General features: G+C 39.7%; 2 protein-coding genes across 3 annotated transcripts; both read left to right on the top strand.

Moving 5' to 3' along the window:
• The first annotated feature begins 174 nt into the window (after window positions 1-174).
• rhno1 (RAD9-HUS1-RAD1 interacting nuclear orphan 1) lies at window positions 175-1,607 on the top strand. Its single transcript, XM_053314045.1, has 3 exons — window positions 175-283; window positions 433-615; window positions 786-1,607. Exons 1-3 carry the CDS (start codon window positions 251-253, stop codon window positions 1,530-1,532), a joined length of 963 nt encoding a protein of 320 aa, XP_053170020.1. The 5' UTR covers window positions 175-250; the 3' UTR covers window positions 1,533-1,607.
• A 2,127-nt stretch (window positions 1,608-3,734) lies between these two features.
• Window positions 3,735-25,644, top strand: tulp3 (TUB like protein 3). 2 transcript variants are annotated; one of them, XM_053313909.1, is made up of 13 exons: window positions 3,735-3,759; window positions 8,888-8,989; window positions 12,200-12,241; window positions 14,893-14,944; window positions 18,954-19,116; window positions 19,999-20,220; window positions 22,809-22,942; window positions 23,071-23,259; window positions 23,396-23,508; window positions 23,870-23,987; window positions 24,108-24,206; window positions 24,323-24,494; window positions 25,104-25,644. In XM_053313909.1, exons 2-13 carry the CDS (start codon window positions 8,934-8,936, stop codon window positions 25,235-25,237), a joined length of 1,494 nt encoding a protein of 497 aa, XP_053169884.1. In that variant the 5' UTR covers window positions 3,735-3,759; window positions 8,888-8,933; the 3' UTR covers window positions 25,238-25,644. The 2 variants fall into 2 exon arrangements, with proteins under 2 accessions (XP_053169884.1, XP_053169883.1); XM_053313908.1 differs by lacking the exons at window positions 3,735-3,759; window positions 8,888-8,989; window positions 12,200-12,241; window positions 14,893-14,944 and adding an exon at window positions 16,292-16,409.
• The last annotated feature ends 62 nt before the right edge of the window (window positions 25,645-25,706 follow it).

Below are 25,706 nucleotides of genomic sequence, written 5' to 3'. Positions count from 1 at the left end.
AAGTGTTTTTATATATAAATATTTAAAAGACACAAGTTTTAATATCCAGAATATATAATTTATTTGAAAAGTGGTGATGTAATACACACTCCGGTGCAGCAGGTGGCAATAGACACATGTGAGGTTAGCCAATCAGGGGGCGACAATGCTGCAGACCGGGAAATAATAAGAACCAAACAAACAAGAAGATGGAAAGCTAAAAAAAGAGTTATGATTGAGTAGACAAACTAATAATAAATAGCATGTATGGATGTTTGTATGTCATGTGAAGAACCTGATTAAGGTAAGTTGAATGTCAGGTTTGTCTTCTGGCCCGCTGGCGATGGATATCTGAACTGCAAACAATAGTCTGTGAACAGTAAATGTCTGCTATTTTTATTACGGTTAAATTGTTTTTCTTTTTACTGACTTGTTGATGTTTGAATCCACCAGGTCTTCAGGCATGATTTTCTATTAATGCCCCGTAAAAGCATAAAGACAGAGAAGCCTCCACTGCTGTTCTTGGAGCGGCCTGTGGGTGGAGCCAGATTCAAAAATGGACCTGAAGTCCGAGCTGCAGACAATCCCAAAGCTTTTTTCTCAGAGACACAAGCACATAAGAGCTTTAATTCTTGGGTAAGATGTCTTCTGTATTTCCTGCTAAAAGGTCACTGAGTGTGTTAGAGAATCTCTTCTGTCTAAAAGAGTCCACAGTTTGACCTTCCTGTACAGTCATTTCTCAGCACTGCTATATTTGACTAAAGTTTTATTTAGCTGTTTGTTTATTGCACTTTTAATCTTTTTAGGTAAGCCCACAATTTGACAGTTCAGTTGCAGCTGTACTCCCTGTGAGACGAGGGAGGAGAAAATGCCACTCTGCCACAAGCATTCTTGACGGTTGCAGTCAGCTGTCCAGGAAAAACAGCGTGTGCAAATTCCCCTCATTAACGTTTGAGACAAGGTCAAGAAGAGACCAGCCTAATCAACCAAAGCATACACGCAGAAGGAAAGCTACAGAGTCTGCTGTCGTGCCCGATGCAGGCAATCAGCCACTGGGATCCTGCCAGATTACAAGTGGAGTTTCTAGTGCACAGTGCCTCGACACGCCAAAGAGACAGTCAGCCTCAATCAGAAAAAGGAGTGCAGAGACATATTCTGATGGTGCTGCCTCATCCAGCAGATGTTTGGGTGAGTCTCCACCCATCCAAGTGACAGAGAAATGCAGAAATCGAGCAGAAGGTGCATCAACACCTGCTTCCAAAGAGTTTGGCTCTGCTGATGTCAGCACTGAAGTCTTTCTGCCACCTGATGTGGACACTCCAAAAGCAATACAAGAAGAGAGTAGCTGTCCCTCCTCTCCCTCCCCCTCTCTACATTTGCTACTGGCTCGGCCGTGTACACCACCACATAATCAGCCGCCTGACATTTTGGTGGCTGACACACCAGAGAGGGACTATGGGGTGAAGGTGACATGGAGGAGGAGGAGGGGTTTGATGTTGTTGTCAATAGAGAGAGGTCATCTCTCCAATTTGGATGCACTAATTCCAAGATGATGTCAGTCAAAAGAGGATCAGGCAACAACCTCATCAAAGAGGGGACATGAATTATTCCCAGAAACACTTCTGTTACCAGAATCCTTTCTATGAACTATCGTCTATCGTTCAATGACAGTTTACTTCTTTTTAGCTTGGCTGAACGTCATAACGGTTAGTCAAGGGTGGCATTTAATGACTCTCCCACCCACTCCCCCTACACAACTCTGGAAGTAAAGATTGCAGGATTATGTATGTCCAATTAAATAATTCATCAATTAAACTTGCAGTTGGATATTTGTTTAGACAGATTTTAGTGATACTGTATATAGATGAAGTTGCAATTTACACACAATCCTTCAATTCATATTTCAGTCCAGTCCTAACCTTTTAAGGCAAATACTTATAGTTTACTATTCATATACTTGTGCATTTTAATGCTAGATGAATGTAAAGCTGTGTTTGTGTATTGTAACAGATAAACAAGCCCAATATATAACTTTTGTCAATAATAATGTCACTGGTTTAACGCTAGAACTGCTGAAAGATGGTTTGCTTGCTGCTGTAGGGGATTGTGAGCAATGTTATGTGATGTATATTTTGTCTTTCAATTGTGGGTCATAAAAGATATGAAATAAATATATAAGTGCAGGGAGCACACAAATTTATCAGTTTAATTTATTACCATTAGGCGGCAGTCATTCCTCAGTGCAGTGTAATAACACACATGAAAAACAAAACAACAACAAAAAGGTTTGTTGCTAAAACAAAGTGTTCTAGGATATAAATCATACATCTTGATGAGCTTCATTGGCTTTCTTGAATTACTTGTCATGGTTACTTGTCTTAACCTTTCTGCTATTTGTTTAGTTATTCCTGCGACAATACATTTGCTATTTGTGTGGCATGTGTCAAGGTAGAGTGAAAAATAATTATATTTCTGATTTATATTCTAGGATGTCAGTCATACTTTCAGAAATGAAATATTATGGGTCCAGTTTTGTTGGAAAGACATCTTGATGAGCTTCATTGGCTTTCTGTAACTACTTATTGTCATGGTTACTTGTCTTAACCCTTCTTTTTGTGTAGCTCAGGGGTGTGAAACTCATTTTAGTTCAAGGGCCACATCCAGCCCAATTTGGGCTGGACCAGTAAAACTTACAAATAATGTATAATATAACTTTACTAAAATAAACCATCTATTTACAACAAATATGAACATGCTGAGATGTCTTAAGAAAAATGAGTGCAATCTTTTGCAGATTAGTTTGCACAGAAGCTGCTGATTGACAACATTTTGCATAGTGTGCATTGCATGACTGATATGAACCTGTAATTGTTTGTATTCCGGTCCTGGACAGACCATTTAGGCTCCACTCCCTTCTGTTCAGTCTTTGTCTTTCTACACTGTTGTTCTTTTGTCTAGCTCAGGGGTGTCAAACTCATTTTTGTTCAAGGGTCACATACACCCAAATTTGATCTAAGGTGGGCTGGACCAGTAAAACCATTGCATAATAACCTATAAATAATATACAATAAAAAAAACATATATAATTTTACTATAATAAACCATCTATTTACAAAACTGATGAACATGCTAAAAATTAGTGCAGTTTCAACAATATTATCTCAGTTTTTTTCACATTAAGCTGCTGATTGACAATATTTTGCATAATGTCCAATATATGAATAATTTAAATATGACCTTAACAGGTAATCATTGTTATTTTTAGAGAATTGTATTGTGTCAGGGTGGGGGGGGGGGGGACCTCCTCATTTTATTGTTACATTTGTTTTTTTCCTCATATCTTTTTGAGCTGATGTAGCGTTTAATTTTCCCCACTGTGGGAACAATAAAAGTTTTATCTTTATCTTTATCTTTATCTTTATCTTTATCTTTATCTTTATCCAGTAGTCCAGCTTTTTTGACACCCCTGGTTTAGTTATTCCTGCGACAACACATTTGCTATTTGTGTGTGTGCTAATATGTTAAGATAGAGTGAAAAATAAAAAGAGACATTCACAGTTAATGGGGCTCTCTCTCTCCACCCCCTTCTCCAGATTATCCACCAATCAGCTTCAACCTACATAAACTCTCGACCAATAGCAGCGCCCGTTCTACGTGTGTTCGGTAACTAAGGACCGAGAGTTCTCCTCAACAGCGTCCACATTAAAAGAAAAAGAGCGTACTGCGGCACGTTGATCTTCCTTAGCAACCGTGGATAAACATGAGTTACTACAGTATTAGGTGAGTTTAAACAATACACTTTTTTGGGGGGTTAAATTGTGTGTGTATTTGTTGTATGTCGGCAGCTTTGAGAATGACAAACTAACGAGAAAAAAAAACTTACACGCGAAAAACTTCACAACTTTTTAGGAAAGGCTAATGTTAGCATCTAAATGGTAACAAGCTTGTTATAACACACCGCAGCTGGCACATATACACAGATGAAGCGGCTAACAGGCTATAATGATGTTTTAGCTTTGCTTGTTTATAAGCATTGTGTCCACTACACTGATTAAATGGAAAACCAATGGATGTCACTCATCTAACGCTGTAAAACCCGATGTAAGAGCAGCCATTATTCAATTATTTAACCTACACAGAGAGTAAAAATCGTTAAAAAAAAACATAATTACAGCTACACCACCGGGCTAAATATGTAAAATTGCATTGCGTTTTGTAGCACTCTGTTTAATTACAATATATCACCTAGAAATATATAACAAAAGATATCAAGACATAGCCACAGTCAGCCTCCACTCCTAAGCTCTGAATAAAATGACGTGAGAAGCAAAAAGGAGGAGATGTATGCATGTCATGCTTGAACATGTCTCCCTGTGAGGCATCTGTTTTTGTCACGACCCAAAATGAAACCACTTAAGCTCTTGACTCAACAAGCTATTAGATAATCAGAGCCAGTAGGGTAAAATATAAAACGTGTGTATGTTATTATACACATAGAGGGAGAACAGGGTTGGTTTCATACATATATAATGTGATATATCTAGTCATTTTTGTTTCTTTTTAGAGAGCAAAATGAGCAGGGATTTCGCCAGGAAGACCAACAAGAGCCAGACTCCACCTGTAAAGCTCAGAGCAGTCAGAGAGATGAAAATGCAGAATATTGTTATATGGGTCAGTGACATGATGTAACTCAGTGTCGATTGGTGTATTTATTTAATCAAAATCTGATTACATACATATAAAATAATTCTGAACTAAAATTTGGAGTAAATATAATCCACTTTTAGCAATACAACACTATGATTTTTAACATATTTTTACAAAACTTATTTAAAAAAACAGTTGTTTTTAGGATCTGTCCTGCTCAATATGTATAAATGCTTTGAACTTTAAATGCAGAAATACAGAATGTTTCTTTTCATTTGATGTTTTAAAATGAAGTAATTATTTGTAAGTACACTGTAGGTGGATAAAATATTTAATATCTATCATTCTTTTGTGGTTACACCATTTGACATTTTCAGGAGCATTCAGTCTTACTTTTGGTTAAAAAAATGTGCAAATGTCATTTCATTTGAACAAACCTGATGCTGCTTTTAAAACTATTTTTAACATATTTTTAATTGCTCATCTTGCCAACTCTTATTTGTCACTGACCCATATAAGGATTAAAAAAAACATTTATAGGAATGTTTTTTCCTGTTTATGTTCTCTTGATGCAGGAGATGTGTTAGGTTGTTGTATTTCAATGAAAGATTTTCCCCATTAAAGACACACAGGGACAAACAACCCCCACGATGGGGCGGTTGTCACATATTTGATGGTCCATATCTTCTAAACAGAATCAGACCACTCTATTCCTACCTGACACTTTAGCCTGCCATTAAACCCAGTAAAAGGGAATCTATACAAGATACAGTTTATGAGGAATTCAAAGCAGAGTAAATAGTGTGTTCTCCACTATGTATGTATACAGGAAAAAAAGCAAAAAACAAAAACTGGCTCACCTCAGCATACCTCATGATAGTGCTTCCTACACCCTCTGATGTCCATGCAAACAGGTGTTGGACATACAGGTCACATGTGTGTGTGTATGTGCATTCTTGTTATCTCTTTGGGACCATTTCTGGTATAAATACAACCCTTAATGGGACCAGGAACCCTCTGGGGACCAAATCCTGCTCCTATATGGGCAAATCTAATTTCTGAAGTCCTGCAAATTTAGGATAAATTAGGGTGTGTGTGTTTGTGTTTGTGTGTGTGCATGACAGGAGCTACTTTACACTATTTTAAGCTCTGGAGCAGACGTCTACTTTTATTGTTCAGTGAGATAAAAATCCATCGTAGCTCCCACCCTTTCCTGTCAGACAGTTTAGAGTCTCTATCTGAACTTTTTATCAGTTTGCACACCACTGCTACCATTTAACCATAACATACTGTTCAGGGTCAAATTTGACAATTTTTTACATTTGAGAGCTGTAAAAACACCATCTACACATTTCTTTTAGCTGGACCTTGACCCATAGTATACAAAAATGCATATTCCTTTTAATTTGTGTGCAGCTGATACACATTTTTGTATAAAAACACCAAAAAATACCATTCAAACATGTTATATTCTTCTATTCTAATCTAAATGTTCTCCTGGACCATGATATAATGATTGTGAATGTCTTTTTTTCTATAGATAAATCGAACATATATTAATGACTGATGGGGGATTTATGAATGTGAATAAGGTATAGAGACTAATTATGAACAGGATGTAAGGTTTAAGGCAAGGACAATAGTATGTTGATTACACTACAAATAAATATGTGGCTTTCTATTTCAGGGAATATAAAGAAGCTACTACATAGAAAACGACACGGCATAGTCTGGTCTCGGCTCTGTAAATGTGTCTGGTTAGTAATGTGAGCCACAACGACAGACTCCTTCCCCGATCAGTACACCAGCTGTGATGCACGCCGCTCGGCCGTAAGCTCAGATGCACCCAGACAGTTTGTGTTAAAGTTCACAGATGGCTGGCTCAGCATTTGTAATGATCAACCAAAAAAAAAGAAAAGAGGGGCATTTTCCCAACTTCCTCTGTTATATATTTCCTCGTCGCTTAACGTCACTGCATATTTAAGGCTCTCTTCTATATTTACTCCATTTCTCTTCAAACTGGTGACCGTTGAGTCACTCTGCAGACTGTAACACTTTCGGATCTGAGAGTCTGCTTTGAGAAATGACGCATCTGAGGAGTGACAGTTTTCCCGACAGCGACACAAGAACTGCTTAAACGTCAGCACGGTGTCAAAAAGCAGGAGTCCTAAAATTATCAGCTGACATGATTTCAAGGTTATAATAACATCCGCTAGTCCTGCTTTAATACTGTTTCAATACTAATAAGCATCATTTTATAAGCTTTAATTCTGCATATAACACTTGAGCAGTTTAATAACACAGAGTACAATCAATGTCACAATCACAAAAGTAATAATTATCATAGTCGAGTCTTTCCTAAAGAGCAGGGGTGGATCTAGGAGTGGACAAGATCCAGGGCGCCTAGAGCAAGGGTCAGATTCTTTTCTAGGTGGTTGACATGTGCAGAATGTCATTTTACTGCTTTGTATGACTACTGCAAACATTAATAGTAGAAGTAGTGATTTATTTCTGTACTTATTAGAAACAAGAAAATAGTCACTCCAGCTCCCCATTAAGGCTAGGCAATATCGATAAAATCATATATCACAAAACATTCAAGGCTTCAGCCCCAGGAGCCCCCCCCCCCAAAGAACCATTATTTACATAATACATCATTAAATAAAAAAATCATCATCAGTGGTTTTCAGGGATTGTCAGCATAGTTTAAAAACATGCTGACCAACAAGTTTTCTGCCTAAACTGTCAACTATGAATCAACCGAATGCAGCATAGTGCTTATCATAGTTGTATATTGTAACACGATCAATATAAATCAATGAACTGATTAAAAAAAAAAGTATAGTGGTTAACCTCCGCAGCAGCAGCGATGGCTTGTGGCTGGGATGTGATTTACTGTGGTTGTCCACTGGATTCCTGACATATACGGCCAGCTGGCCCGAGTAAATCTGCTCTGTTTCCCATGCACGGAGAGAGAGAGACGAAAAAAACAAACATCCCTGGTATTTTTTAAGAAAAAAAGAGGGTCTCTCTCTTTCTCTCTCTCTCTCTCTCTCTCTCTCTCTCTCTCTCTCTCTCTCTCTCTCTCTCTCTCTCTCTCCATGTTGAATGCTGCAACTTTTACGTGACTTTTAAGTTATAGTGTCAAAAAGCCACTTACATTTCTTTAAAAGCTGTCTAATCGATGTATTTGTACATCGTATTTGCCCCAAAGGAAAATGGTATTATTAACAACTCTTGTAGCTTATTTCCATCATTTTGTTTTGAGCTCAATAATTACTCCCTGTGGTGATTGATTCCCCCTCCCCTCGCCCCTTCCCCCTCCGATTATCATCAGTGTCGACTTATACGCCGCTTTACGTCTCTCAGGACAAAAACATACACAAACATGCTTTCTCTCCTCTGTGGCTTTCCTTTTTTCCTCTCTCTCTCTCTCTCTCTCTCTCTCTCTCTTTCTCTCTCTCTCTCACTCTCTTGCAAATAGGCACAGCAACAAGATTGGGAGGCTCTGGTCTCCTAGCAACTAGATTAAGGTCCCCCCCTTTACACTGTGTCTGTTTTTAGAAAGGGTAATCTATAGGGTTTTTTTTTTGGTTTATTGAGTTACCTTTTGTATAACAACATGTGCTTTTTTATCAGCGGTATCATGAGGAACACAGACGGGAATATGTTACTCACACACCAACTGTTGCGTGTGTAGTGTAACCCAGAAGTATTAACAGACAGAGTATTCATTTTTAGAGGCGATTTCAGGCTATATAAAGCTCAATAAATTCCCACTATTGCGTATAAAAGATGCCAGACAGAATGTGCATCTGTGGTTTGTTATATGTGAGTCAGAGGAAATGAGGAAATGAGCTCAGAAAGTTGGTAAAAATTAGGAGAAATTAGGTGAGAGCAACAAGCTAGAAAGCCACTGGCCTTTAATATAAAGCATGAACAGGCACAAACGTGTTAAAGTAACTTTACCTAACACACAGTCTGTGAAAAAAAAAACGATTTCATGGCCCCCCTTGCTCCCGGCTGAGTCCTTCTGCAGCTGCATGAAGTGCGAAGTCATGGTAACAGGTCCAAGCCTCCGACCTCAGTTCGCCTCGGCACTATAGTAGCTGTCACTCCCCTGGGTGGGACGGAGCTACTCTGTGCCTCAGTGACATAACAGCAGGGAGATCTTGGAGGCTTACTGTTTAATAGCACTGCAGAGTTGACTCCAGGCTCCAGGCTCAGGGTGTAAATGAATATTTTTGTGATACTTGTATAGATAGGAGAGCCCCCGGACTAGGACTAGCATTCCTGAGGCAGCATCCATGGACACTGTAAAGAACGGTGGATCTCAGCCTGTCTACAGCCGCTGGTCGTACAGGTAGCTGCACACACAGGGACACATGCATATGGATCAGGGACAAATAAGGGTTAGCAAGATGAACAATTCAAAAATATCTTAAAAGTTTCAAGAACAGCATCAGGTTTGTTAATGTATATTTGTTGGTTTTATGTCATTTGAAATTACATTTGCACCATTTTTTAACCAAAAGTAAGACTGAATGCTCCTGAAAATGTCAAATGGCGTAACCACAAAAGAATGATACATATTAGATATTTTTTATCCACCTACAGTGTATTTAAGTGTACTTATACAAATAATTACTTCATTTTTAAAACATCAAAGGATAAGGAAGATTTTTGGATTATTTCTACATTTGAATTATAAAGAATTTTGTCAATATTGAGCACAATGTATCCTAAAAACAACAATTTGTTCTAAATAAGTTTTGACAAATGATGTAAAATATGTTAAAGAAAACATAGTGTTGCATTGCTAAAAGAAGATTATATTTATTATACATTTTAGTTCACATTTAGTTTCCTGTATATAATCACATTTTTATGAAAAAATACTGGTAACACCAATTGACACTGGGTTGCATCACAACATTGACCCGTATATGACAGTGTTAGAGCTAGAAGAGGTTGTTTGAGATGTCTTTTGTGTGCCTTCTAAGAACCGGCTCCTCTATCAAGACACACAGACAAACCAGTTCCTTTCTTTAGTTTCTGCAAACCGTGTTGATTTTTTGGGGAAGATTGCAGGATGGCCCGTGCCAGGAAGCAGGTCAGCACTACTATAATGTTTCCTCCGAGTCACTGCTTAATCCCTGCGCTGGCCGGCTGGATGGCTGACCCCGCCGTCAAAGATGTGTGCCTCTTGCTCATGTTTCTGCCACCATGTCGTTACTTATTCAGAGTGTAAGGCTGTGACTGTGCTGTAACCAGAGTTGGTGATTTTGTGTGTGTGTGTGTGTGTGTGTGTGTGTGTGTGTGTGTGTGTGTGTGTGTGTGTTTGTGTTTGTGTGTGTGTGTCTTAATAGGGTTGTTGTTTTTTTTTGGCTGCCTGATGGGAACACTCATGTAACTAAGGATGTGCTCAGAATATCCTTCCAGCTGATTACTGAAACAGCTGAAAAAGTGTGAAAGTGTCTTTTTTTTTCTTTGGCAACACTCAGAAATGTGTAGATCCTGAATTAGTGTAATTATCCAGTTTGGGAAAAAGCTAATTGCATAATCACTTGAATTCCACACCTCACCTATAAACGTTGTATGTGTAACTGTGTAAACCTGCGTTGACAGAGGAGCTTAAACCTTCACATACTGTTCAGTTTCTTACTCCTAATTAATCTCTACACCAATTCACTCTCATAAATTCCCTATCAGTCATTAATAAATGTTCTGTTTGATTAATCTTATGGAAGAAAAATACATTCACAATCACTATTCTATGGTCCAGGAGAACATTTTATAGAATATGATGAGTACAACATGTTTTAATGCTGATTCTTTAAATTTTGCACATTTAAAAATGTGTATCAGCTGCACAAAAATATAAATAATGATGCTTTTTTATTTCCATTTCTGTATACTGCTGGTGACATTAGGAGTAAAAGAAATGTTTTACAGTGTTTTTACAGCTGTCAAATGTAAAAAAATAAACAGTATGTAAGGGTTAAGGAAGACAAAAGAAGTAGAAATATGTAAGATTAAAAGATGTGGGTATGTTTAGCACCTCTAAACACTCACCTGTCAGCACCTCGTAAGGTCACGAATGCACAAGTTGAATTTAGCTGGAATATTCAGCACATCAAGAAATGTTAAAAAAACAAACAAACATGCAAATATGTGTTTTTTTTAAGGGGTGGGGAGGGGGTTTGAGGCTGTAATTACACCTCACCAAACAACAGCTGGGAGTAACGACTATGTTCCTGCTGCGGAGTCTCGTCGTCACGGAGAAGTTGGCAGGTTTGGTACCGTTGTGCCTGTTCAGACCTAAAAGCAGAACCTGTGCCAGAACGAGCAAAGGGAGCTTAATAGGCGAAAAGTTAAATTTCACCAGCTAGTTTCATTCTAAGAGAGGAGCTACTACACTTATCCCTCTTTAATTCATTTATATATATTTTGGTGGTGCTCTTTCTCTCTCTCTCTCTCTCTCTCTCTCTCTCTCTCTGTCTCTTCCCCCGGAGGGAATTAAGCATTTAATCTTATCAGTCCTCCTTTTTTTTTTTTTTTAAATTCTGTGTCCTCTCTACATTGGAAAAGCTGAATCGCCCGTGGCAGAAATTAAGTTCAGCTCATTCAACTTTCAAATTCCTCTTTTTGAAGTGGCGGAGTGGAAGACTTTTAATTAAAACGAACAATGGGCAAAATGGACGGAGCTCTGATAATAGGATCCCTCCAGTTAATGACATGCATCTTTTTTTTTCTTTCATTTAAATAGCTTAAATATCTGAAAAGAGGTCACTGGTCAACTTGTCCTCTTTTTCACTGTGAATGAACAGCGGTGTAATGGACAGTAATTACTATTTATACACTTGCTTTTTCTAACCCTGCTGCTTGATAGATTAGAAAGTGTTTAAACCACCTGAGTGCTTATCCTTGTCCAGTTTAGGAAAAACACACACCAGGCTTTGAAGAGGAAACATTACCATTATTTTTATGCTATTAAAATAATTTTCAGGCATATTTAAAATCATATTTACCTCCACAAATGTTCTTTTAATAGATATGTTGACGTGCAGCAGTCTGTAAATCTCTACAGCACAGTGCTAAGTAAGGCCTCCAATTACACAGAAGCCGGCTGCAGGTTTTTAATCAATGCCGGTGGAGGTGCGCCGCTGACGGAGCTGAAATCTCCATGGTTACGCCGGTCTGACACACAAGGAGGGGACAACAGTGGCGTGTCCTCCTCTTGTCACCCAAGCTGTGACAGACTAATGAAACATTGATCACTGGCAGCTGTGACGAGGTGCCCTGTGCGTGTGTGTGTGCGTGCGTGTGTGTGTTGAGGACATGCTCCTAACCCCTAACACATTGAGGATTTTCCGATAACACTTTTTTTTTTACACTGCATTATCACTGTTAGCTTCAAACCAGTCAGTGCTTCAGTATAAGAGTGTATGGAGTGTTATTAATGTCCCCTAGATTACGTGTTATATTTGTTTTGTCTTGTTTCTTAACTTTTTTCTGTTATTTCTCCTGTGCTTCTCGCTGCCTTGGTGCCAAATTTCCATCCTCCCCGAAGGCCCTCGAGCTCTGCCAGCTTCTCCTCTAACTCAACAGCAAGGTAAACACCAATACACACACACCCCCACCCCACAAAAAAACACACACAAACCTTCTTCTTCCACAATCTATCAGTCAAATTACCCGGTCCACAGAGGATTATGGACTGACTGGACAAGAGGTTGAATTTAACCTCTGCTCCTGTATGATAAAGAAAACCATACTGATCATGCAGCACAAGCAAGAAAATATGCGTTTTCAAAGGTTTTTTATCCATAAACTACACATATTTATTAACAACATTTTTAGAACCGCTTCAAGACTGCGTCAAGACTCTTTGCTGTGTCTCTTCAACTTTTTAATCAGTTTTGATTGCTCTCCAGGCTACAGACAATCCTAATGAATAGCATATATTTGCACATGCTCTACTATGATGAAGCTTTTATATGAAAAATATCCTGAAGCACAGTTTAATTACAAAATTCACACAAAAATTTCCCCCCAGGGTTATAACATGATGACAAAAAGATTTTGTGTGAGGTTGAATTCATCAGGGAAACTCAGGGAGGTGCATTTTTAACCATTATCAGACTGTGAATGCTTTGTAGAAAACAGCAGCATTACTGGCACAGCCTGATGGGAAATCTCAGCAAACATTTTAATCAGTTGTTAATGCCCTTCACAGACTATTGGCCATTATCTCATTAGTTGGAGACAAACTGTATTGTAAATCTGGGAGTATTTTGGTAAAAATGCAACTCTAGAAGAAGTTATCTAATCCACACAGGTGTCCTAAACACACCCGCAACAATCCATGGTGACCCCACCTGGCTTCTCAGCCCACCTGCACAGCTTTCACCTACCTCTTTACTGTAATAAATGTATCATCATTAAAAACCATCACCTACCATTGAGGGCTGGGTATCCTTTAAAAAAACTATGATACCAGTACCAATCCAAGTATCCTTAAAGTCATACTGATACCAATGGCAGTGTTTCCCACAGATTTATGAGAGACTATGGTGGTTGGATTTTATAAGGAGGTCTGCCTCCCCTGGAAGAACACACACTCTTATATAATTAATGGAAAATGTTGAATTGAGTACTTCATTCGATACCCATTACAGATTTTGTGCACTTGCTTTTGTCTGGCGTAACAGGTGTGTAGTGTAAGCCACACTTTAGAGCGTTTAGGTGGCATCTTGGCTGCTGAACTCAAATTCACTGAGACTTCACCACCACAGACCGGTTGTAGCTGCTGTGGCACTGGGCCAATCACATGTCACATTAAATCAAAGAACACTTACATTGATTGACTGTGAGCAAATCCATACAGATAGTCATATTTTCTAGCTCTGGATACAAAAATGATCGATTGCAGATATTGTTCAATGGGAGACATTTCGATTCTACTTGGTCTTGAATTATTTCGGTTGATATCCCTACCTACCATCATTCTTCACTCTCAAGCCCTTCTCTCTGTCACCTGCACCATCATGGCCTCCAAGGGAACCCATCTCTTTGCCAGCGTCAGCAGTGAGGAATACTCACCAGGGAGAAGGATTTATGAGTTATGATATGACACTCTGGTACGATTGTAACACAGCTTTATTACAGCGTGTGTGTGTCTGCTTCGTGATATAGATGTGTTTCCGGCACTCATTTTGGCATTCAGCGTCCGTCCTTCAGAATATGAGCTTGAGGTGCTTTAAGCAGTGTGTGTGTGTGTGTGTGTCATCATCGTCACCGACACATGAGTGGAAAGCATATGAGAGCGACTAAGGGAGATGGAAATAGCGAGGAGGATGAGCGAGTCAGATATCTGATGAGCTTACCTGATGGAGAGATAGGCAGCATGATTTAAAGACTTCTCATTCTATATCCTTAATCCTTTTTTCTATTTCGGCACACCGGAGCATGTGACGTTTAATATATTCTATGACGGGGGGAAAAAAGAGGGAAGACAATGAGAAATGGAGTGAGTGTGTTTGACAGAGAGAAGAGTAGAGATACTGTAGGTGTCTGACAGTACAGACTCCTGCTGTTGGCCTCCCCTCTCTCTCCTCACTGTAGCTAAGCAACATGGGACTGGTCCCTTTAGATAGGTGTCCGGGATGAATGCCCAGAGGACCCAGACTACAATGGATCCTCTTAGCTGGAGCCTTGTCCTTTTTTTTCTTTCTTGTTCTCTGTCTATTTCTGTCTCGAAACTAAAAATACTGTCAACAACTTTCAGAGATGCCAAGACTCAGAAAGTCAAGTCGGCTTCTACCTTTTTTTATTGTTTGATTTGATTCTAGGCTAAAAGATCACTATTGTTTTATCCAGGGTCAAAGAATTAAAAACAGTGATAGATGTATTCAGTAACATGTGAAATATTAAAACATTAGGAAAAAACCCTCCTGAGGAAAATCTTAAAGGTCTGACTTCCAATGTAACCCCCTTTGCAATCATCAACACTTTCATAAGTATTTTTAATTTAATTACACATTTTTTCTCAGTAACTGTAACACATTACAGTTACATTTACATGTAACTAGTTACTCCCCAACACTGGTTTTAAATGTCACTGCAGTGATAAAAGTCCATCCATGATAAAAATTATTTGGCGACCCCTACTGGTATAACGAGGAAAATCACAATCAATGTATAGTAGAGATGCTTTAAGAGATTAATGTTAAGTCTCTAACCTTTTCCCACTTTTCTCTGCAGCGGCATTGAAGATGACAGCTCCAGTCTTATGCAGCAGAAACTGGAAAAACAGGTTGGTAGTTAAACTCAATTCACAAATAAATTCACACTTTATTTAGGGTCTTTCAAAAGAACATCTGGTGTCTTAAATCACAATTACGGTGCAGCATTCATCTGATTTAGTCTCCTAACTCAAAAATAGATGGTGTTTTTAAGTTGAGGTCTAATCTGTGAAACTGCTGAGGTTTTTGCTCTGGTCTGGTGAAGTGAAAGAGCAGAGATGACCCCATATTCTCCCACTCTGGTGTCTCCCAGTGGCATCCGCTGTTGGCAGGAGCAGCTTCGACATCACTGCACCGGTTGCGCAATTTAATGATTAATGTCGTCGGTTTGGAAATCTCTTCTTCTTCCACCTGCCGAGCTGTTGGAATATTTAATGCTTACTCATTCCTGAAGCTGGATTGTTTCTCTTTATCCCACCATTACCTGACAGAGCCCTTCTTCTGTCACACATTTGTTCTCTCTTCATCCTTTCCCCCCTTCCTTCCCACGAGTCTCTGTAAGATGTTTGATCCCAAACCCGACCTTGCTGTAAAGCTGCGGCGTGCATAGCTTTGGTTTAAGCTTGAAGCCGTACGCCGCTATCTCACACATTAGGCAGAAAGAAACAGGAGGGCCAGATTGGTGAGTTCAAAGCGAGGGGAGGATTTAGTGTGGGGGTGCCTGGCTTTGTAAGTGGTGTGTGTGTTAGTGTGTGTGTGTGTGTGTGTGTGTCTCATGGTTCCTCTGTGGCTCGGTTGTGCCGTACACTTTCAGCTGAGTCGAAACAGCCTCGCTTGAGAGTCTTGTGTTCTTACATAACTCAAACTGGAGCTCAGCAGGGAGATCAGAGGTAGGTTATGGAAATATGAAAAAAAAAAAAAAAATTAAAGAATAAAAGTTCAAATCCACTTTTTTACTGCATTTTTACATGTTACCCACCTTAATATCAAATAGTCAAATAAAAACTATTCATGTGACCATATGTCACTTTGAGTGCACCTCATAGCTTCTATCATCCCCTTCCCCTCTCTCTCTCCCTCTCTCTCTCACTCTCACTCTCTCTCTCTCTCTCTCTCTCTCTCTCTCTCTCTCTCTCTCTCTCTCTCTCTCTCTCCCCTTTCTGCTGTAGCGCTAATGACTGCTTATTCAGTTAGCAACGGTGGTCGCACATACACACACACAAACACACATGCACACACAAACACACTAGCGTTCAGTATTTGGCTGAGAGACAGACCCCTCTTATGTCAGAGGACCACATAGTGCAGAGGAGGCTGTTGGGGTTTTTTTTCTTTTTTCTTTTTTGATCGTCAACTCAGTTCCAGAGGAGGAGGAATGAGGGAGAGGAAGACAGAGCTCTGCCCAGCGGGAGTGCTGCTCGTTTCGGGGAGAATGTAGCTCCATCTGACCTGAAGACAGATGGGACCAGGGATGTTTTTACTTTAGGGAAAATTGTTAAATTTGGCTTACGATTTATCAGGATGTCAATGGAACGGGTTGGTAACTTTTTAATATTTTCTTTCTCTGATATATTTCCTTTTTATTCAGCTGTCTGAAGAGTTTTGTATGAGTGATACAAAGTGTACGTGGCTGTTGATTATCCAGTCTTCCTCTCTGACTGTTTTTCCAATCTGTCTTCCGGAGATAAGAGAGAAAAATCCAGACAACAATGTTTCACTGACAATTTTACTCAATTACTATACTGTGAATGTTGTGCATGCATGACCTCATCTTTTTTCATCTCATGTAGGTCACGTTATTGTTAACACATTATTTACACATTATTTACAACGACACACGCACACGTATATGTTATAAGTCTCATCAACTCAACGTATGCTTTATACATTTGATGCACTCTTTCCATGTTTTGACGGACACAGGAAGAACGTTGAATGACTACATGGCGTCACACCCTAGTCTAAATAATTCCAAGTCCTGAGTCTTTATCAGAGAATGGGATACTACAATGGACTGCCTTAAAATAGCTCACTGGGAGGGAAGACAAAACATACTGGTCAGACTGTGATAGTACAAAGATTTGGTCTAGCGTGTGGAACTACCAGTCTATCAGTTTCAGTCAAAAAAGTTGTTTCTGATGCAGCTTTACTTAATTTAATAGCCAGTACCTTGACAAAACATAGAATAAATAACTTTTGAGAAAAGAAAATCTTAAATATTATGTTTAAAGACACAGTATAAAGTTTTTATACTGTAAAATTTGTCAAGAAATGTATAACTACCAGGAAAGAGATTGAGCTCAGTAAGCATTCCATCTACAGTTGTCTGTTTTCTACCCTGACCAACCAACCATTGTTGTGCATCCTGAAATTTGGCAGTGTTTTCACATCCATTTATTACTTTAACAATAATAATGTCAATTATGATAATCCCGCTTTATGTTCTATTCAGTCGTCGCTTTTATTTATAGCCACTAAAGAGAGAATGCAAATCCCGGTCCTCATAAAAGAGTCTTTTGATATGATAAGTAACCCACGTCTGAATGATGAAGCTCCCAGGCTTATCATGAGCTTGTCCATTAAAGATCATACATACATACATACATACATAGTTAAAATGTACCTTTGTATGTTGCTCATGATCATAGTAGAGTCACATGGCTATTTTCTCTCATCCTTTGTCAGTGAATAATGGCTCTGGTCATTACACCCATGGAAATTGATTATTTATAATGCTGGTCCAAAAAAAAAAAATCACCTCAATCCACCTTTCACTCATATGTCATGAATCCAGTTGTTGATGTTGCTGTTGCAGATTTTGAGACATTTTCAGAGTATTTAACTGGATGACTAATGAGTTATGAAAGCTTTTTGCTCCGTCTAATATGGGACAAGGCCTACTGGTCTCTTCCAGCTCACTAAACAGCATCACTAAACAGAACTTGTTGTGTATTCGGCGCGCTAATTAATGTGCTTGCATAATCTATCCTGCTTTGACCAGAGAGACAAGGGCTTGGGGGGTGAAGTGGATGAAGCTTGACTAGTGTGAATTCCCAACCCTTACTATACCACACTGCTGTATATACCAATTCTGAGCAGTTATCAACCATAATGACAACAATAATAATAGTCATAATACAACAAGAAACAAGAGATAACAAGAAATGTAGTTCAAAGTGCTTTACAACTACAGTGTTTCACATTAGAAGAGCCAAAAAGGAGCATAAAACAATGTTTTTAAAAAAGAAAAAAAATAACATTAATACAAGATGGAAAATAATAATTCGAAAATCATTTTGGCTTTTCAGTGAACCCATTCAGTGCATGCTTTGGCAGGATTGTGATGCTTTATTATAGATGTTCCCCCCCTCCTCTGTATTGGCTTCACTGAGTCATTCAGTATTCACAAAACATAACCTGTACTGTTCATTCACACGGTCGATGAAGTGTGGTTGTTTATCACAGTGCTTATCACTTGAATGAAGAGTGTTCCCTGTGCAGGAGTTTGAAGGATGCTTTATCTATCGTGTAAATTATTCACATTTTCAGTCACTTATTCCATCATGTCACTATGCAAGATTTATACCACTGCCTAACAGGCTCAGGCCACTTCCCTCTGATGTTCAGGAGGTTTACAGAAACAGAATACTGATGTGTGACTAAAATGACTTGTCCCGTTTAGATTGGTGTTTAGCTATGCTCGTGGAGGGGCTCTTGGGATGGAAGTGCTGGTAGGCGGGTCAGAAAGATAGCTTAACAAGTATTTAATGGAGTATCCAGATCTTCATGTTGATTACCCCTAAAAGTAGTGACCGAAATCAATGTAATCAGCTGTACTTTGATAACACAGCTCACACCTGTGACTTTATCTTCAATGTTATCCTTCTCGCCATTTTCAATACACACTGATAGCAGAAATTACAAGCTGTATCTCATCATGCATACAGATGTAATAATTACCCTCACTTCATAAAGCTGATGTTCTCCAGTTTGGCTAAATGATCTGTGCTGTGATTTCCCAGTTTGGTGCCATGCAAGTCTCTAAATGTGTTTTAGTTTAACGCATATTTTGGTCTACAGAGGGCGCTGCTGGAACAGAAGCAGCGGAGGAAGCGGCAGGAACCGCTGATGGTCCAGCCCAACACAGAGGCTCGACCCCGACGCTCCAGGACACGGCGTGGTGAGGAGCAGGCCCCGCTGGTGGAGTCTCAACTCAGTATCATCAACGATGTCATCATGGATGGTAAGAGGGAAACACTGGTCGCTTGTTTGCGTTGCATCATTTTTGCATCATTCATGAGGGACATTTCTTTTCTCAAGGCATGTAAAACCACACAGGCATCTTCAAACAATCTTTCCTCCACACACTAAAAAGTGGGCAATGACTTCATATTGCAACAGATATTATTTTAAAAACACATTATATAACCTTAACAGCACAAATATGTCATGTTCAATGTTCCACTGACATCAGCTTGGTGGGGTTTTTTTTTTTTTTGGATAAAAGATAAAAAACACTTGTGGTGCCCCATTTTATAGTATCATTTCATATTGTCTCCAAGAAATATGTATTACCAGATTATTATCAGATATTAAAGGCAGAATGATAGTAGATATTACTGCATTGTACACACACACACACACCAATGTTCATATTTGACGTGTGTTCTTTGCTGAGATTTTTAGCAGGTCACTTAATGATAGCTTACATGGCAAAAATGAATACTGTGATAATTAGTAGTATGTCAATTTCAAAATGTATAATAATTTAGATGTAGCTTGTGCATTGTCTTTAATCGTATGGTTGTTCAATGTTTTACTTTTTTAGACAGAATCTTATCATTTTAAACATAAAAATATGTTAATTAACTGTCTCTCAGCAGGTGAAGCTTACAGGTATATGCTAAATAAAGAAAAGCCTGAAGAGCAACTCAGCACATGCAGCCTAATAAAGTGTACACAATCAAATACCAGAGACCTAATAGAGTCTGTTTAAGGCACTTGTAGTGAAGCTTTTCAGTAAGTGTGATGACTCAGGTACGACTCAGCTCAGTCACAGACAAACACAGCTGCGTAATTATCACAACACAGGCTCATTAACTACTGATTGTTTTTCCTGCCGTAGGTATCGACGGCCCAGCAGCTTTCCTGGGATCAGAAGCCCCTGATATGGGAACGAAAATTCAAATCCTGTCGGTGAGCCAGCCCCAGGCCCAGTCCCAGTTCCAGCCCAAGTCCCAGTCCAAGCCTCAGACTCCTGCTGCTACGGAGGAGCCCGAGAGGGACGGAGACACTGAGACGCTGCTGGAGCCCAAGACAGATATCCACGAACTGCTGCAGAAACAAGGTGTGAGTTTAGAACAAGGGATAGAATAAAGATAGAACAAAGATTAGGTTTTAGAAGGAACAGACTTGTTGCTTAAGTGTTTTTAGAAGAAAGTTAATACTTTCCTCAAAAATTATAATGTTTGCATAATTATAATGTAATCACCCCCTAGACATACACTGCCTGGCAAAAAAGCTATTGAAAAGTGTTACTAATTTTCGAGGAATGACAAGAGAGTGTTTTTCATATCAGGTTGACAATCAATCACCTGAACTCTGAGAGTGTATAATGTATTTATGCACTCTGAGTTAATGCAGTTATACCTCTGAGTCACTCCAGATTAGCATTTATTGCCAGACTTTGTGACATGCCCAGAATTTCAAGCCTTCCCTTGCTGCAGTATGGAATATGGATGCAGACAGTGGCGTGATTGATGGTGACGCAGTGAGAAATGGGTCATTTAATAATAGGCCGGAGAATTGTTCACACTGCAGCGCTTATCTATGGCCTCATTATAGCTACTACCACCTACACTACACCAGCCAGCTGGGCAGGGATTTCTAAAGTTTATGGAAGATATGACCCGAGTGGGTTATGTACTTTTTCTTTTTAATCCACCTGCTGCTGTGGTGCAGAAACAACTTTCTCCACCCTAAATGCACATTAACTTACAGAAAAAGTTCAAAATTAGATTCGCAAAGCCACTTTTGGTCCACATGTTGGAGGAAATTAGTTGATTTTGAATTTATTATTTGGTAAAAATCATCTTTTTTTCTACGATGTGACGTGACACTGCAGTAGTTAATGTCATTGTCCTCCTCAATAATGCAAAGCCTCATTGTTAATGTCACCCCAGTTTAGCATACTTTATGTCCTCAGGAGTTGAGGCAGGTATTTTTGGCTCCCTGTCTCTTGATATTATCCCAAGCCTTCAGGAAACGGAAGGAATTCAGATTTTGAGGCGTATTTGATACATATTTGATGACCTCATTCAATCACAACCTGTATTTTAAGGTGAGGGCAAAACTTGAAACTCCCTGTGAGGTAATTATGATATGGATATGTGTCTCTTTTGGTTTTATTTGGTAGCTTAAAGTTTGTGTGTTAAGAGAGGTTGCTGCTTAGCCCATTAAGAGTCTTCTCTGACATTTCCAGATGGTTGATTTCATAACCCACTGGCTCACACAAGTTTGTTTGGTGTTTTAATTGGAGCCCTGGAGTCACTGTTAGAGGGAGGCTAACATTTGCAATCTGTATTTCATGATGGCTCTGACTTTCTCTGAGGGATTGCTGCATATCCAGGGTTCGTCTCTTGCAAATAACCCAGTATAAATATTGTTTTTGGCTGTGCTGCCTGTCCCATTATTCATCTTTTCCAATTCCTACCCCGCACACCCTCTAACCTGCCCAGGATATGTTAGTCCAGGTGATTGGTATCAGGAGGAGGTGTCAGAGGTGTCTGAGGCCATAATGGCTCTTTTGTCTGCCAAATGGAAAATGCTTTGTGCGCCTTAAGAAGCAAAACCAAAATTACTGTAATTTATACACGTCAAAGCTAAAGATTGGATTCCAGTAATTATGCAACATATCATTTTATAGCAGCCACATTACTATAATTAATGTTGCTTCTGGTCAAGCAATTAATCTACAAATTACATTTTAATCCCAGTTAAAAATGTTCTTACCGCCAACGTTTTACATATCTTAAATACTGCAACACAGTTTCCTCTGCTTACTGACATCTCTCCGTACCACTGGATCATTGTCATCTTCTGACAGTGCATTCAAATTGGGTACAGCTGCAGCCAAGAGTTGGCTGATAAATCCAATTATCAATGAAGAGACAGATGTCTCAAGCAGTCCAGACTAGCTGCAGTCAGCTGGGCCGGTTTTACATCTGCATGACTGCATGATTGCATAGAGCTGTCTCTCCATGAGGACACAGATGTGAGCCATGGGAGGGATGTCAGTCTCATCTCTTGACATTAATCAGACCCTGGATGCATAGGTTGTGACAGGTGGGGCCAGTCGAGGCCACTAGCTAAATGTGAACTTTCGGTGAGGTGAGTGATGAGCAGTTTAACAGAATAATGTGTTGTTCAGCCAGATAGAAAGCAGCGTGGAAATCGCTCAGATTCACAAGGATTTGTTTCTGATTCCTTGTTCGCTATGAAGTTACAGATATGAATCTCCCCTGTGTTCAAAACAATAACTCTATTAATATTCTCAGTAATATAAAATGAGTGATGAGTTATCACTACACTCCTTTTATATTTATGATTAAGTGTAATGCACGATTTTATCATCTCAAGTATTGCATCAGTTCTTACATCAGTTCTTCAGTAATTAGTTGTCACACATCAAAGACCATAGTTGAACCAAAATGATGTAAAATACACCTATGGGACAATTTGATGCCAAATGAAAAAAACTTTGTGAGGAAATGAAATGAAGTGTTTAGGATTCTTGTACATTTGGGGATATGCAGAGAGCCTCTGGGTTTCATTTCCCCTTTTTTTGGTCTTCTCTGAAAAAGCTTCCCAGTGTGAAAATGGTAAAGACTTAAAGCTAAACATTAAAGCTCACTGTTGCCTCGTGTCCCTTACCAGGTCTGTCTGGCAGTATGAACTTTGATGAAGCCAGCGAGCACGAGGATGACGCGGAGGAAGAGCGGACACGTTCTCTGTCCCCCAACGCAGACACAACCAGACCATCCTCCGCCGCCAGTGGCAAGGACGTTTCAGTGAGTAGCCCAATAAATTCACTCACAATTAACATCCTAACATTGCCAGCACTACACAACAGTACACAACTCCTCAACCAGCACCAAACACTGTATACAAAGTTCATGTACTGATTCTACCCCAGGAGGTGGTGACGTCCGGATCGCCCACTGCAGAGAGCTCGCTAGTCGATGTCACCAATCTAGAGGAGTTTGTGTTGCGTCCGGCTCCACGTGGCAACAGCGTCAAATGTCGCATTACCAGGGACAAGAAGGGCATGGACCGCGGCCTCTACCCCACCTACTTCATGCACATGGAGAGAGAGGATGGCAAGAGGGTGAGGCTTGGAGACGTTTAAAGGAAAAAACACACACAAAAAAAGATCATAAATATTTGAATATCCATCACTTAATAAGAAACCCATCGTGGACATTATGGATACTGTATAATGACATCACAGTGTCTCTTTTCAGGTGTTTTTGCTGGCAGGAAGAAAGAGGAAGAAGAGTAAGACATCCAACTACCTTATTTCAGTAGATGCTACTGATCTGTCGAGAGAGGGAGAGAGCTTCATAGGTAAACTGAGGTAAGACCACACTTTCTATTAGATCTGTCTTAGTCCATGGAGGGGCTACATGGTCACTTCTTAAACTCATTTTATAACCTGGATTGTCTTCTACATCGCTGTACTAACATCTGCCTAAATCCACTTGAAAGTCTTGGTGAATTAAGAAGATGATAACCGCATTTCAGTTATTATAGTAAATGCTGATTGTATGAAAGAAACGACTTATTATACATTACGTGGCACAACTATGATCAAATATCACTTATTTTCATTTTCCAGACACTTAACAGCAGCTCTTAATAGTTATTATTGCCTAAACGTGTATTTTATTTTTTTATTTGGTAACAAAGTCAATCAAAGTGCTTTTGTATTCTACCAGGTCCAACCTCATGGGCACCAAATTCACAGTGTATGACAACGGCACCAATCCCTGCAAAAACCCCGGAGCGCTGCTGGAGGAGAGCAACACGCGACAGGAGCTGGCTGCCATCTGCTATGTGAGTGTGAGACAAAGACACACACACACACACACACGCGCACACACAAGCTATTAATGTGTTCGCTTCATCCTGAGCTCATTCATAAAATTAAGTCTCATTCTCTCGACCGCTGGGCAGGAAACCAACGTGCTGGGATTCAAAGGACCACGTAAGATGACTGTAATCATCCCGGGCATGAACATGAACTTTGAAAGAGTCCCTGTAAGGCCTCAAAATGTGAGTCTGACGGTCCTGAAATGTGATCCTGTTTTGACAGTGCATCATTTTTTTAACAACCTAGTGTGTTTCTGTGCATCTGTACTCAAACTGACATCTCAAAATAACTATTACAGGAGCAGGAGAGCCTCCTGAGCAGGTGGCAGAATCACTCACTGGACAACCTGATTGAGCTGCATAACAAGGCCCCCGTGTGGAACGATGACACCCAGTCTTATGTGCTGAACTTCCACGGCCGCGTCACTCAAGCTTCGGTCAAGAACTTTCAAATAGTTCATGACAATGACCGTAAGTTACCTCTCTCTGTGTATAGATATAGATATCTCTAGAGCTCAGAAGAAGAAGGAGGTTCCTACCTTCAAGCAGCGGCTCAAGGAAATGACTGACAGCCTTCACCTTGAAAAATAAGGTTCTGTTTGAGGAGCAGAGAATCACAATTTAACAAGATTTGGCTGTCCCTTGTCTGTTACCCAAGAAACAGTCCCAATTACAATCTCATTACTCTTTAACCTTTGACATGTTATAGTACACACTGAGCAGAAGGGGAGGGAGGGAAGGGAGGGAAGGGTGATCGGGTATACGTATGAAGATATGTGTGTTTATTGTGTGTGTGTGTGTGTGTGTGTGTGTGTGTGTGTGTGTGTGTGTGTGTGTGTGTGTGTTTGTGTGTGTGTGTGTGTTTATTTTGGACACTGTTTGTTGTATTTTCTTTGTTTCCCTTTTCAATTGAATATGTAAACTGAGTCCCTTTCCTCCATTATGCATTCCATTTTCAATAAAACACTTGACAAAAAAGATAGATATAATTAGTCCATAGAAGTAAATAAAATACATTTTCACACTTTTAAATGTTCATGCAGACTTAATACTTGACTCTCTGTTTCCTCCTCCCTCCAGCTGACTACATCGTCATGCAGTTCGGCAGAGTGGCCGAAGACATCTTCACCCTGGACTTCAACTACCCCATGTGTGCTCTTCAAGCCTTCGCCATCGGCTTATCGAGCTTTGACAGCAAGCTGGCCTGTGAATGAACCGCCGCCAGTTCTGCTCCCACGCCTCCGCCTTTCCTGTTTCCCTGCAAAAATCTCTTCTCGCTGAACTATTTGGAAGCCGACAGCAACACCGCTTGAATCATCGGGAGTTTTGTTCACACCGCAGTCAACAAACCAATATGAATAAAAGCAAGAAGACGCTGGTGAGGAATGTCGGTGCTCTGTTGGCAAATCCAGCGATCCTCCAGACTTAAATGTTGTTTTTTGTTTGTTTGTTTTTTCCTGCCACTTTTTACAGGGGGTTGTTTCAATATCAGTTTATCCTTTGTGTACAGTTGATGTGTATTCGTACACATGTATACAACCTAAAAGGGAAAAGACAAAGCAAAACACACCACTCTCATCAGCGCTGGAGAAAAATGCGCTTTTGTCAGACATCTGATTCAAAAAAGAGCCGGTGTTAAATTTACGACAGTACTAGTTTGAAAAGCAGTGAGATTCGTATCAA

Source organism: Scomber japonicus, chromosome 23 (assembly GCF_027409825.1).
Source record: "Scomber japonicus isolate fScoJap1 chromosome 23, fScoJap1.pri, whole genome shotgun sequence".
Classification (NCBI taxonomy): domain Eukaryota; kingdom Metazoa; phylum Chordata; class Actinopteri; order Scombriformes; family Scombridae; genus Scomber; species Scomber japonicus.
This window is presented reverse-complemented; position numbering and strand designations above follow the sequence as displayed.